General features: G+C 38.1%; 1 protein-coding gene across 1 annotated transcript in view; it reads left to right on the top strand.

Moving 5' to 3' along the window:
* The window catches only part of MALRD1 (MAM and LDL receptor class A domain containing 1), a 580,486-nt gene that overhangs the window by 24,669 nt on the left and 540,867 nt on the right, over positions 1–14,950 (top strand). Inside the window, exons 4-5 of the mRNA XM_024765840.1 lie at positions 2,657–2,751; positions 2,840–3,001. Coding sequence (XP_024621608.1) covers positions 2,657–2,751; positions 2,840–3,001 — 257 coding nt within the window. The remainder of the gene's footprint in view (positions 1–2,656; positions 2,752–2,839; positions 3,002–14,950) is intronic.

Raw genomic sequence — 14,950 nt, 5'->3', positions numbered from 1 at the left:
GCATTCCCATTAATCACTTAGAACTTGGGAAATGGAAGAAAGGCAAGACTGCCTATCAGTAGTTGAAGAAAGTGAGACTGAAAATTCTACCTTATCTTTTCTAAGGATCAAGGTTGGGGTAATTCACTGTCCAAAGTTATTGAATTAGCCCTCAAAACTTGATTCATGGTTTTTGTTGCTTTCATATTTTATATACTTCTGGGGTTTTACTCCTACATGTACCCAGCTACTAAGAAGAAAAAGCCCTTTAACATAAACATTTAAGATTATAAACGGAGGGCTTCCCTGGTGGTGCAGTAGTTGAGAGTCTGCCTGCCGATGCAGGGGACACGGGTTCGTGCCCCGGTCCGGGAAGATCCCACATGTTGCGGAGCGGCTGGGCCCGTGAGCCATGGCCGCTGAGCCTGCGCGTCTGGAGCCTGTGCTCCGCAATGGGAGAGGCCACAACAGTGAGAGGCCCGCATACCACAAAAAAAAAAGATTATAAATGCAGTCATCCTGTCGTATTTTGTAATAATTCTTATTTTGTAGCTTTAATAATTAACGACTTCATCACAAGGTGGTTTTAAATCTGTTTCAAAGATAGGCTATGAAGTTGCTTTTATGGATGCAGGAATAAAATGAGAATTTATGAATCATATGAACAAACTGAAATGAATATGGTAGAGATTAATAGGAGACATGTGATGAGAATGGTGTTGTGTGGTATGATGTTACTAGGCTCCCTCAAGGACTAAAAGGGGTGTGTGGAGATAATATTGAATACCTTTTTTTTTTTTTTAATCAGCTTTGTAAGTCTCTTCTTGACGCTTCGAGCCAGCAGTAGGAGAGGATATCAGATGAGGGAATGGGCGTGTGGGAAAAACTTATGCTGCCAAGGATCTGCTTCTTTCTTTTATACTCGTAGACCCGATAACTAAAGTCCTAGGGAAAGCAAGATAACTTTCTATAAGATGATGTTCTCTACGGAACATCTCCAACTGTGAATTAAAGAACTTCTATACTCATAGGGAGCAAGGTAAAATTGAGTGTGCATTTGAAAGAACGCTATTGTCACTAAATCGGAATTTAAAAAAATAATAAATAAAAAACAAAAAAACAAGTATTGTTATTGGGTGCATTTTGAATACTTTTTTACCCCATGAAAAGAAATCTTATTACTAGAACAAAGGCTAAAGGATCTCAAGTTGTTTCTGAATTTAAAACTTTACTTTTTACGATAACCTGAAGGTTAACCTCATTTAATTTTTGACAAAATACAGAATAATTTACAGTGTCATAAAATGTACCAGATGACATAGTTTGTATTTATAAAACACCTAGCTTAAATATTCTTATAATTTATGATTTTATTGAAAATGCTCTTCTATTATTTAATAGCTTAATGTATCAGTCTGAGTTTTAGGACCAAACTTTCAAAAATAAATATGGTTAATTTAAGTGATTTCCTTGACAGATGAAAATAATTTTTGCTGTATGTATCACAAGTGCTTTTTAGTAGCTGAATATTTATAAACAGTAATTGAAGGCCTGTTGAATACTATTACCATTTGTATTGCAAATAATTGTATTTAAACTGCAAACAGTAAATCCCTATGGCTTATTATGCTCGTTTGATTATTCACTTTCTTAGCATTTGCTTTCCCTGCTGAATATGAAGCAAGAGCAAAATAATGGTCGTCCACTTGTATCACCATGATACCAGCTCTTCATCGAAATTACGTTTATAAAATTATTCCAGGTAGTACATTCTGAGAACAGTTTTCTGTTATTGCAGGGACTTCAGTTATGCTTATGACTATGTTATATGCAGTCATTAATGTTCTTCTTTTCTGCTTCATTAGGGTACAGTTTTGGAATAGCTATAGGGAAAAAGAGGTTTCTTAGGTTTCATAATTTTACTATTGATTCTCTCAATGATGTGACAATTAAATTTGATTTCCAAGACAGCTTTCAAATACCACTGAATAATTTGGGTAGGTATGCCATCATCAACATCATCAACATCATTTTTTCATTCTTTTTGACAAAAAGTGGCATACCAAATAGATGAGCAGGAAACAGTGGTTCCCGTATTATACACTATAACCTTGTCAAGCATTGCAAAAAAATCTATGAAAGCCCGGGGAATGTTCCACATTTATTTTGTAGGCTTCTAAATAGTAAGTTGACCAGCATGGTCTGTACTGCAGCATACAGAAGAGCATTGGGACTCAGTATCGTTTTCCATAATCCTGGCAAAAGCTGGGACTATTTGATCCAATTCTTTCCGGAGAAAAACACAACAAAATAGGATCTTTTTTGAATTCTTCATTGAATTACTTACTTTGGTGGGCAGTCCCAGTATAATGTTTTCCCTGGATATCATCTTTGCTGGGTTATAACTTTCTAAGTTATGAGATGAATTTGGTCATGGACTACAGCCCATAACAGTGTTTTAGGGAGTACACTCACAATTAGTTATTTTACTGGGGAATACATTGAAGTAACAATATCAAGCAGACCATTTGCAAAGATAAACGGTACGGTTAAATATTTCATTCTTTAAAAATATATTGACCCAAAGTGGATATAGGCCTGAATTATTGCCTGGTGTATTAAATAAGTTTACCAGTGGTGGCTCTGCATCTAACACACTGACCCTTGTTTTTAACAGCTCACTTCCTCTCATTGGTCTCGAACGTGGATTCTCCTTCCTCAAACTTACGAAGCAGAGTTTTTCTTTCCACAAATAACCCACATGGTTGTCAGGTATTTGAAAGCACACAGCATTTGAATTACTTTCCACATTTGGGAACTTCTTTATTGTAATTATTTGGACATTCATTATTTTTCACAGATTACATTTTATTACTTCTCCAGCCAGATGAATGGCAAATTAACAGTTGGCTTTCAAACTACCTGTGGTGGTCCTACAAGGCATTTATGGCAAAGCACGGCTGGGCTCCACAATCAGTGGGAGAGGCATGTCCTCAAAATCCAGAGCCCCCAGAGATTTCAGGTATGCACGTTGTATTTTCTGTGTTTGAAGGAAAAACGATAAAGTATAGATGTTTTGCACCAGGTGAATTAAAAGCAGGATGATTAATCATCCCAGTTGTCTGACGGCTGAGGAATTTGCCAGAACTTCAAGTGCTGGAACCAAACAGTCAGAAAATTGGGATGGCCAGTCACCCTAAAAGACAATTTTAAAAAGTTTTAAATTTATGTATCAAAACTAAGGTTGTTATGTATTAACATATATTGATATATAAGTAAAACGTGACCTTCTAATACTCTTCCTAATTTCTTGAATCGCTCCACTTTCCTTCAAAGCTCTCACTCTTCCAATCTTCTCTTTCTTTTCATTTCTTACTCTTAAGAATCACTTCCCTTCCACAGTTTTCTCGTGCTTTTGATAGAACGGGACTATCTTAGGTAATGAGGAAATAGACAGGTTGATTTAAATACTAATTCCAAATGCTGTTGAAGTGGGATCATTGTCATGTTCATTTCATGGTGAAAGTCAAATTATTCGAGACAGCCTTCATTTTCCAAAATGGAGAATTAAAGCCAATGCAAGCCTATAAAAGACAGACTTATTTATGCAGCCTAATAAAACTTACGGATGGTGGAAATTATAATCCAATAATTATTATGGGAGTTCTTGGAAGAGAATTGCCCACTTTAACATCTTGGACAGCCAAGCAAAATTTTCCAGTAAAAATGGGATCCTACAGCATTTTATTCTGAACGAATTTGCTTTTTGAAAAAATTTAAAATCTTTATTGGCGTGTACTTGCTTTACAATGGTATGTTAGTTTCTGCCGTATAACAAAGTGAATCAGCTATACATATATCCCCACATCCTCTACCTCTTGCGTCTCCCTCCCCACTTCCCTATCCCACCCCTCTAGGTGGTCACAAAGCACCGAGCTGATCTCCCTGTGCTATGCAGCTGCTTCCCACTAGCTATTTTACATTTAGTAGTGTATATATGTCCATGCCACTCTCTCACTTTGTCCCAGCTTCCCCTTCCCCTTCCCTGTGTCCTCAAATCCATTGTCTACATCTGCGTCTTTATTCCTGTCCTGCCCTAGGTTCATCAGAACCATTTTTGTTTTTTTTTAGATGCCATATATATGTGTTAGAATGCGACAATTGTTTTTCTCTTTCTGACTTACTTCACTCTGTATGACAGTCTCTAGGTCCATCTACCTCACTACAAGTAACCCAATTTCATTTCTTTTTATAGCTGAGAATATTCCATTGTATATATATGCCACATCTTCTTTGTCCATTCATCTGTTGATGGACACTTAGGTTGCTTCCATGTCCTGGCTATTATACATAGAGCATTCTGGTGCATGACTCTTATTGAATTATGGTTTTCTCAGGGTATATGCCCAGGAGTGGGATTGCTGGATCATATGGTAGTTCTATTTTTAGGTTTTAAAGGAACCTCCTTAGTATTCTCCATACTGGCTGTATCAATTTACATACCAACCAGCAGTGCAAGAGGGTTCCCTTTTCTCCACACCCTCTCCAGCATTTATTGTTTGTAGATTTGTTTATGATGGCCATTCTGACTGAGATGAGGTGATACCTCATTGCGGTTTTGATTTGCATTTCTCTAATGATTAGTGATGTTGAACATCCTTTCATGTGTTTGTTGCCAATCTGTATATCTTACTTTGAGAAATGTCTATTTAGGTCTTCTGCCCATTTTTGGATTGGGTTGTTTGTTTCTTCAGTATTGAGCTGCATGAGCTGTTTATATATTTTGGAGATTAATCTTTTGTCCATTGATTTGTTTGCAAATATTTTCTCCCATTCTGAGGGTTGTCTTTTCATCTTGTTTATGGTTTCCTTTGCTGTGCAAAAGCTTTGAAGTTTCATTACGTTCCATTTTTTAATTTTTGTTTTTATTTCCATTACTCTAAGAGGTGGATCAGAGAACATCTTGCTGTGAATTATGTCAAATAGCATTCTTCCTATGCTTTCCTCTAAGAGTTTTATAGTGTCTGGTTTTACATTTAGGTCTCAAATCCATTTTGAGTTTATTTTTGTGTATGGTGTTAGGGAATGTTCTCATTTCATTCTTTTACATGTGGCTGTCCAGTTTTCCCAGCACCACTTATTGAAGAGACTGTTTTTTCAACATTGTGTATCTTTGCCTCCTTTGTCATAGATTAGTTGACCGTAGGTGTGTGGGTTTATCTCTGGGCTTTCTAACTTGTTCCATTGATCTGTTTCTGTTTTTGTACCAGTACCATATTGTCTTGATTACTGTAGCTTTGTAGTATAGTCTGAAGTCAGGGAGTCTGATTCCTCCCACTCCATTTTTTCCCTCAAGACTGCTTTGGCTATTCAGGTTTTTTGTGTCTCCATACAAATTTTAAGACGATTTGTTCTAGTTCCATAAAAAATGCCATTGGTAATTTGATAGGGATTGCATTGAACCTGTAGATTGCTTTGGGTAGTATAGTCATTTTCACAATATTGATTCTTCCAATCCAAGAACATGGTGTATCTCTCCATCTGTTGGTATCATCTTTAATTTCTTTCATCAGTGTCTTATAGTTTTCTGCATACAGGTCTTTTGTCTCCCTGGGTAGCTTTATTCCTAGGTATTTTATTGTTTTTGCTGCAGTGGTAAATGGGAGTGTTTCCCTAATTTCTCTTTCAGATTTTTCATCATTAGTGTATAGGAATGCAAGAGATTTCTGTGCATTAATTTTGTATCCTGCAACTTTACCAAATTCATTGATTAGCTCTAGTAGTTTTCTGGTGGCATTTTTAGGATGCTCTATGTATGGTATCATGTTATTTACAAACAGTGACAGTTTTACTTCTTCTTTTCCAATTTGTATTCCTTTTATTTCTTCTCTGATTGCCATGGCTAGGACTCCCAAAACTATGTTGAATAATAGTGGTGAGAGTGGACATCCTTGTCTTGTTCCTGATCTTAGAGGAAATGCTTTCAGTTTTTCACCATTGAGAATGATGTTTGCTGTGGGTTTGTCATATATGGCCTTTATTATGTTGAGGTAGGTTCCCTCTATGCCCACTTTCTGGAGAGTTTTTATCATAAATGGGTGTTGAATTTTGTCAAAAGCTTTTTCTGCATCTATTGAGATGATCATATGGTTTTTATTCATCAGTTTGTTAATATGGTGTATCACATCGATTGATTTGCATATATTGAAGAATCCTGGCATCCCTGGGATAAATCCCATTTGATCGTGGTGTATGATCCTTTTAATGTGTTGTTGGATTCTGTTTGATAGTATTTTTTTGAGGAATTTTGCATCTATATTCATCAGTGATATTGGTTGGTAATTTTCTTTTTTTGTAGTATCTTTGTCTGGTTTTGGTATCAGGGTGATGGTGGCCTCATAGAATGAGTTTGGGAGTGTTCCTTCCTCTGCAATTTCTTGGAAGAGTTTGAGAAGAATGGGTGTTAACTCTTCTCTAAATGTTTGATAGAATTCACCTGTGAAGCCATCTGCTCCTGGACTTCTGTTTGTTGGAAGATTTTTAATCGCAGAGTTCAATTTCATTACTTGTGATTGGTCTGTTCATATTTTCTGTTTCTTCCTGGTTCAGTCTTGGAAGGTTATACGTTTCTAAGAATTTGTCCATTTCTTCCAGGTTGTCCATTTTATTGGCATAGAGTTGCTTGTAGTAGTCTCTTAGGATGCTTTGTATTTCTATGGGGTCTGTTGTAACTTCTCCTTTTTCATTTCTAATTTTATTGATTTGAGTCCTCTCCCTCTTTTTCTTGATGAGTCTGGCTAATGGTTTATCAATTTTGTTTATCTTCTCAAAGAACCAGCTTTTAGTTTTATTGATCTTTGCTATTGTTTTCTTTGTTTCTATTTCATTTATTTCTGCTCTGATCTTGGTTTCTTTCCTTCTGCTAACTTTGGGTTTTGTTTGTTCTTCTTTCTCTAGTTCCTTTAGGTGTAAGGTTAGATTGTTTATTTGAGATTTTTTTTGTTTCTTGAGGTAGGCTTGTATAGCTATAAACTTCCCTCTTAGAACTGCTTTTGCTGCATCCCACAGGTTTTGGATCATTGTGTTTTCATTGTCATTTGTCTCTAGGTATTTTTTGATTTCCTCTTTGATTTCTTCAGTGATCTCTTGGTTATTTAGTAATGTATTGTTGAGCCTCCTCATGTTTGTGTTTTTTTTACGTTTTTTTCCCCTGTAATTCATTTCTAATCTCATAGTTTTGTGGTCAGAAAAGATGCTTGATATGATTTCAGTTTTCTTAAATTTACTGAGGCTTGATTTGTGACCCAAGATGTGATCTATACTGGAGAATTATCGGTGCACACTTGAGAAGAAAGTGTAATCTGCTTTTTCTGGCTGGAATGTCCTATAAATACCAATTAAATCTATATGTTCTATTGTGTCATTTATAGCTTCTCTTTCCTTATTTATTTTCATTTTGGATGATCTGTCCATTGGTGTAAATGAGGTGTTAAAGTCCCCTACTACGATTGTGTTACTGTTGATTTCCCCTTTTACGGCTGTTAGCATTTGCCCTATGTATTGAGGTGCTCCTATGTTGGGTGCATAAATATTTACAATTGTTATATCTTCTTCTTGGATTGATCCCTTGATCATTATGTTGTGTGCTTGTCTCTTGTAATAATCTTTATTTTAAAGTCTATTTTGTCTGATATGATAATTGCTACTCCAGCTTTCTTCTGATTTCCATTTGCATGGAATATCTTTCTCCACTCCTCACTTTCAGTTTGTATGTGTCCTAGGTCCGAAGTGGGTCTCTTGTCGACCGCATATATACAGGTTTTGTTTTTGTATCCATTCAGCCAGTTTATGTCTTTTGGTTGGAGCATTTAATCTATTTACATTTAAGGTGGTTATCGGTATGTATGTTCCTATTACCATTTTCTTAATTATTTTGGGTTAGTTATTGTAGATCTTGTCCTTCTGTTGTGTTTCCTGCCTTGAGAAGTTCCTTTAGCATTTGTTGTAAAGCTGGTATGGTGGTGCTGAATTCTCTTAGCTTTTGCTTGTCTTTAAGCTTTTGATTTCTCCATCGAATCTGAATGAGATCCTTGCTGGGTAGAGTAATCTTTGTTATAGATTTTCCTCTTTCATCACTTTAAATATGTCATGCCACTCCCCTCTGGCTTGTAGAGTTTCTGCTGAAAGATCAGCTGTTAACCTCATGGGATTCCCTTGTATGTTATTTGTTGCTTTTAGTTTAGTGCTTTTAATATTTTTTCCTTGTATTTAGTTTTTGATAATTTGATTAATATGTGTCTTGGCATGTTTTTCTTTGGATTTATCCTGTATGGGACTCTCTGCCTCCTCAACTTGATTGACAATCCTTACCTATGCTAGGGAAGTTTTCAACTCTAATCTCTTCAAATATTTTCTCAGTCCCTTCATTCTTCTTCTGGGACCCCTATAATTCGAATGTTGGTGCATTTAGTGTTATCCCAGAGGTCTCTGAGGCTGTCCTCAATTCTTTTAATTCTTTTTTCTTTATTCTGCTCTGTGGTAGTTATTTCCACTATTTTATCTTCCATGTCACTTATCTATTCTTCTGCCTCAGTTATTTTGCTATTGATTTCTTCTAGAGAATTTTTAGTTTCATTTATTGTGTTGTTCACCATTGTTTGTTTGCTCTTTAGTTCTTCTAGGTCCTTGTTAAATGTTTCTTGTATTTTCTCCAATCTATTTCCAAGATTTAGATCACCTTTACTATCATTACTCTGAATTGTTTTTCATTTAGACTACCTATTTCCTCTTCATTTGTTTTGTCTGGTGGGTTTTTACCTTGCTTCTTCATGTGCTGTGTAATTCTCTGTCTTCTCATTTTGCTTAACTTACTGTGTTTGGGGTCTACTTTTTGCAGGCTGCAGGTTCGTTTTTCCTGTTGTTTTTGGTGCCTTCCCTCAGTGGGTAATATTGCTTCAGTGGGTTTTGTAGCCTTCCTGATGGAGGGGACTGGTGCCTGTGTTCTGATGGATGAGGCTGGATCTTGTCTTTCTGGTGGGCAGGTCCACGTCTGGTGGTGTGTTTTGGGGTGTCTGTGAACTTATTATGATTTTAGGCAGCCTCTCTGCTAATTGTTGTGTTTGTGTTCCTGTCTTGCTCGTTATTTGGCATAGGTTGTCCAGCACTGTAGCTTGCTGGTCGTTGAGTGGAGCTGGGTTTTCACATCGAGACAGAGATCTCTGAGAGAGCTTTTGTCATTTGATACTACGTGTGGCCGGGAGGTCTCTGGTGGACCAGTTTCCTTAAGTTGGCTCTCCCACCTCAGAGGCTCAGGCTTGACCCCCAGCTGGAACACCAAGGCCCTGTCAGCCACACAGCTCAGAAGAAAAGGGAGAAAAAGAAAGAAAGAAAGGAAGGGAGGGAGGGAGGGAGGGAGGAAAAAATAGAGCTATTAAAATAAAATATAAAAAAAGTTATTAAAAATAAAAATATAAAAGAAATAGAAAGAAAGAAGAGAGCAACCAAACTAAAAACAAATCCACCAATGATAAGCGCTAAAAACTATACTAAAAAACCAAAAAAAAAAAAAAAAAAAAAAAAAAAAAAAAAAAAAAAAAAAAAAAACCAAAAAGCAGACAAACAGATCCCCAGGACAAATGGTATAAGTAAAGCTACACAGACAAAATCACACGAGGAAACATCCACATACACACTCACGAAAGGGGAAAAAAGGAAAAAAATATATATATAAAAAAAGGAAGAGAGCAACCAAATCAATAAATGTACCAGTGATAACAAGCTCTGAATACTAAACTGAGATAAACATAAAACCAGAAACAATTAGTTGCAGAAAGCAAACCCCAAGTCAACAGTTGCTCCCAAAGCCCATCAGCTCAATTTTGGGGCGATTCGTCGTCTATTCAGTTATACCACAGGTGCAGGGTACATCAGTTTGATTGTGGAGATTTAATCCACTGCTCCTGAGGCTGCACAGAGAGGTTTCTCTTTCTCTTCTTTTTTTCACACAGCTCCTGGGGTTCAGCTTTGGATTTGGACCCGCCTCTTTGTGTAGGTCACCTGCTGGCTTCTGTTTCCACCCAGACATTACGGGGTTAAAATAGCACCTGATTCGGGGGCTCTGGGTCACTCAGGCCAGGGGGAGGGAGTGGTACGGAATGCAGGGCGAGCCTATGGTGGCAGAGGCTGGCGTGATGTTGGAATAGTCTGAGGCATGCTGTGTGTCCTCCTGGGGAAGTTGTATCTGGATCATGGGACCTTGGCAGTGGCGGGCTGCACAGCCTCCCAGCAGGGGAGGTGTAGATAGTGACCTGTGCTTGCACACAGGCTTCTTGGTGGCTGCAGCAGTAGCCTTAGCATTTCATGTCTGTCTCTGGTGTCCGCGCTGATAGCTGTGGCTCATGCCCATCTCTGGAGCTCATTTAGGCGGTGCTCTGAATCCCCTCTCCTCGCACACCCTGGAACAATGGTCTCTTGCCCCTTAGGCAGGTCCAGGCTTTTCTTGGACTGCCTCCCGGGTAGGTAGTCTTGGACTACCTCCGGGGTAGCTGTGGCACACTAGCTCCCTTCCGGCTGTGTTCTCGCAGCCAACCCCAGTCCTCTCCCTGGAATCTGATCTCCGAAGCCCGAGCCTCAGCTCCCCGCCCCCGCCCGCCCCAGTGGGTGAGCAGAGAAGCCCCTCAGGCTGGTGAGTGCTGGTCAGCAGTGATCCTCTGTGCGAGAATGTCTTCACTTTGCCCTCTGCACACCTGTTGCTGTGCTCTCCTCCATGGCTCTGAAGATTCCCCCCTGCCCAACCCCCATCTCCTCCAGTGAAGGGGCTTCCTAGTGTGTGGAAACTTTTCCTCCTTCCCAGCTCCCTCCCAGAGATGCAGGTCCCGTCCCTGTTCTTTTGTCTCTGTTCTTTTCATTTTTCTTTTGCCCTACCCGGCTACGTAGGGAGTTTCTTGCCTTTTGGGAGCTTGAGGTCTTCTGCCAGCATTCAGTACATGTTCTGTAGGAACTGTTCCTCGTGTAGATGTATTTTTGATGCATTTGTGGGGAGGTAGGTGATCTCCATGTCCTACTCCTCTGCCATCTTGAAGCTATCTCTCCAAATTTGCTTTTTAAACCTGGTTCGTGAGCCAAATTAACCCAAATAGGTTTCTTTTAGCATCTATTATTAGAATAGTATAATATTTTATAATTTTGATACGGAATAGAAAATCATTTGATATTTGATGGATTTAGCACTTGCTGGAATATAGAGATTGAATTGGATTGAATTTTGAGTGGCGCAGAGGGAAGATGGGAGGATGAGCAGGACCTCTATTATAAAAATTGAATTATAAACTATAAGAATGGCACATTTTCTTAATTGATCTGTCATAAAATCACTGAAGTTTGGAATTTTCAGGGTTTTGTAAAACTAAATGGGGTTCCAAAGAAGATGAAAGAAAATCACTTAGTAGGCGGTTAAGTGACTCCTAGATGATAGGACTTAAGGAGAACAGAGCTGTGTAGTGGGAAACATAATTCTGTCCTTTGAGGCATTGTACTCTCTTGAAATCCAATATTATTGGTGTATATGGGGGTGGGAGGCGGTATTTTAAGCCATCAGGCATTTAAGTCCTCCTGTGAGGGATTGACCAGGCATGGGGCTGAGACACCCTGTGTCCCTGCCTTTAGTGGCGAGTGCTGTGCAGAATGAGAACCCCAGCCACCAATAATGCATCCGACTTGTTGTGGGTGTTCAGGTGTCATTAATTACTATAGAGAAGTTTCTAGTTTATTTCTTATGATTTTGTTTTACCTCCCTGTGTCTCTCTCTCTTTTCAATAACAACAAGAGCAACGAAACAGAGCCAAGGGTGCCTTTGAAGGGGCTGAGTCACATTGACTAGATGCTGAAGGATGAGCTTGCTGAAGTCCCTCTGCGTACTTGTCTAAACTTTAAGGACTGAGATGGGACTCTTGTCTATGTATAAACTTTATCAGTATTTATACATCTTTTCCAACTTTGAAACAGAGTGGATGGTAAAAGAGTCTTAAGCTGTCTTTGTCACGCATTGTGCCTTCTTGTATTTAACGGTCTCTGTCCTTCAGTCAAGGTCTGTGTTAGTAGCACAACGGAGATTTGAAGCTGAGCAGAGGAGAAACCTTTTAAAATAACTCCTTTGCTTTTCTCAGCTGTCCATTCCCAAGTAGCATACTACGGGTGTTGATGATTAAATATGTGTAGAAGATAAACGTAAAAATTAAAATTCCCAAATATATTATCTCCAGGGCATTTCAGCTTCAGCAGAATGCAGCAGTATCTTCAACCAAAGCAGAGGCACGTGTAGCGTATTAATTTGTTTCTCAAAATACTTTATTGCTGACATGAAAACAGTGCTTCTACCTTAAAGGCTTTGTAAAAAATCAGGAAACCCTATGACTCTCTTGGGATCCTTTGGCTACACCAGTCTTTAAGATTGCAGGTATGTTTTAGTTCTGTCCTGTCAGCAAGTGAACAGATGTTCATTTGCTTTTGTTGAGCTGGGCCACAGAGATGTGCTGTGCTTGGAATATTGTCTGCCACCATGTAGTAGCTCCTTCCTAAAAAGCTTTAGCAAGAGGCTTATTTGAGGCCATTTTGTAATCAGCGTCTCCAGGCAATATCTGCCACCTCATCAATTTACAGGCCTCCGAGAATTATTCTGTGTTTTGCAGTTTCTCCTCCATTCTGCCTTCTGATAGTTTTAAAGCCGTTTATGCTTCCTTTAGAAACACCCAAATAGTAGCTTTTTATCCCAGCTGGACCCTGGCTTAGCATGGGTTTCTGAGAAAGCCTCTGGATCTGGCTCCTGTGTGTGGGCTTTGTCACCTTCATCTGTAAAGGACTAGGTCCATTTCTTAATAAACCTGAATCATATGTTAATTTCTGAGAGAATAAACAAGGAAGGGTGTTTACACAGTTAGTCCACAAAGATGGCAGTATTTCAGAAAGTTTCTGGAGATGTTTAAGGAATAGCATCTAGCATTGATTGATCACTTACTATGTGTAAAGCACTGCATTTGGTCCTTCATGTATATTATCTTACTGACCCTTCACGGCAGTCCTCTGAACTATAATTTACCCCACTGTTCACATTTGTATAATGAGCTTTAGAGAATGAAATAACCTACCAAATCCCATACAAGATTAGAACATAGGATAGTTTGATTTCAGATCTCAGTCATTTAGTCACTGAGCCGTGATAATTTTGTATCATGTTAAAGCAGTATAAGGATTTATAAAATACAGAAAAAAAATTCCAACCTCTAGATTTGGTCAGATCTAATGTGACTCATTAAATATTCTTTTGTCTGCTGTGTTAGATGAAACATTACTCTGCATTGCGTGGTGTTGATTAACTGCAATCACATTTCTCAAAATTGCAGATATAAGCAATTAATTTTACTATTTTCTTCAAATATTCATAGAAGGAAAGAATATAGGCTAAATGTACAGCAAAAATTTAGTCTCAAATTCAACTGAAAAATTCCCTCATCCATATTTTTTTCTGGCTCTTGAAGGGAGTTCACCTACTGGTTTTATGGGTAGGAAGTAATGAATACTATGTTACTAATTATATCACTGACTATGGTTTTCAAGTTGAATGTCTGGATTCTTGAGAAGTCAGTGCCTGAATTTTAAAGATACTGAAGCATTTTTAATATGCTACTATCTACTTGTTATTTCTTCGATATTCCATTTAGAAATGCCAGAGAGTTCTCACCACTCTCCTATTCAGAAACAATAGGCTTTATTAATATGAACAAAAGATGTTACTACTACTAATAAACTATTAACTTAATGTTACTCTCAAACTTTTCAAAATCATAATATGAGAGACATTTTATCTTTTAATTCAAGAATACTTACGGTGTGAACACATGGAGAAAAGATTACTGTCATCTTTTTGTGTTTCACGTGTTTACTTGAGAAATAATATTGAATGTGTACTACTAATTAAGAAAATTTTCACACGGTAAATATAACTACAAGGGTTTCTGTTCGTGTAGTTACTAGTGTAATCCAAGTGAGTTTATGTCCATTATTCACCTACCATCAAAGTTTCCTCTAAGATTTAAATCAAGTGTTCTGAGCCCTAAGCTTCGCTTCAAAAGCCATCTTCTCTTAAAATGTTTGATGTGAAAGGAATTTGTCTCATGTTTGTTGTTTGTTTATTTTATTATTTTTTAAAACATCTTTGGAGTATAATTGCTTTACAGTGGTGTGTTAGTTTCTGCTTTATAACAAAGTGAATCAACTATACATATATCCCTGTATCTCCTCCCACCCATCCTCCTTATCACACTGCTATAGGTGGTCACAAAGCACCGAGCTGATCTCCCTGTGCTATGCAGCTGCTTCGCACTAGCTATCTATCTTACATTTGGTAGTGTATATGTGTCCATGCCACTCTCTCACTTCGTCCCAGCTTACCCTTCCCCCTCCCCGTGTCTTCAAGTCCATTCTCTATGTCTGCGTCTTTATTCCTGTCCTGCCCCTAGGCCCTTCAGAACCATTTTTTTTTTTAGATTCCAAATATATGTATTAGCACACAATATTTGTTTTTCTGACTTACTTCACTCTGTATGATGGACATTAGGTCCATCTACCTCACCACAAATAAATCAATTTCATTTCTTTTATGGCTGAGTAATATTCCATTGTATATATGTGCCACATCTTCTTTATCCATTCATCAGTTGATGGACATGTAGGTTGCTTCCATGTCCTGGCTATTGTAAATAGAGCTGCAATGAACATTTTTGGTGCATGCCTCTTTTTGAATTATGGTTTTCTCAGGGTATATGCCCAGTAGTGAGATTGCTGGGTCATATGGTATTTCTATTTTTAGTTTTTAAAGGACTTTCCATACAGTTCTCCATAGTGGCTGTATCAATTTACATTCCCACCAGCAGTTCAAGAGGGTTCCCTTTTCTCCACACCCTCTCCAGCATTTATT

The sequence above is a fragment of the Neophocaena asiaeorientalis genome, unplaced genomic scaffold (genome assembly GCF_003031525.2).
Source record: "Neophocaena asiaeorientalis asiaeorientalis breed wild unplaced genomic scaffold, Neophocaena_asiaeorientalis_V1.1 scaffold217, whole genome shotgun sequence".
Lineage (NCBI taxonomy): Eukaryota > Metazoa > Chordata > Mammalia > Artiodactyla > Phocoenidae > Neophocaena > Neophocaena asiaeorientalis.
Note: the sequence above shows the minus strand (reverse complement) of the source record. Positions and strands in the feature narration are given on the sequence as shown.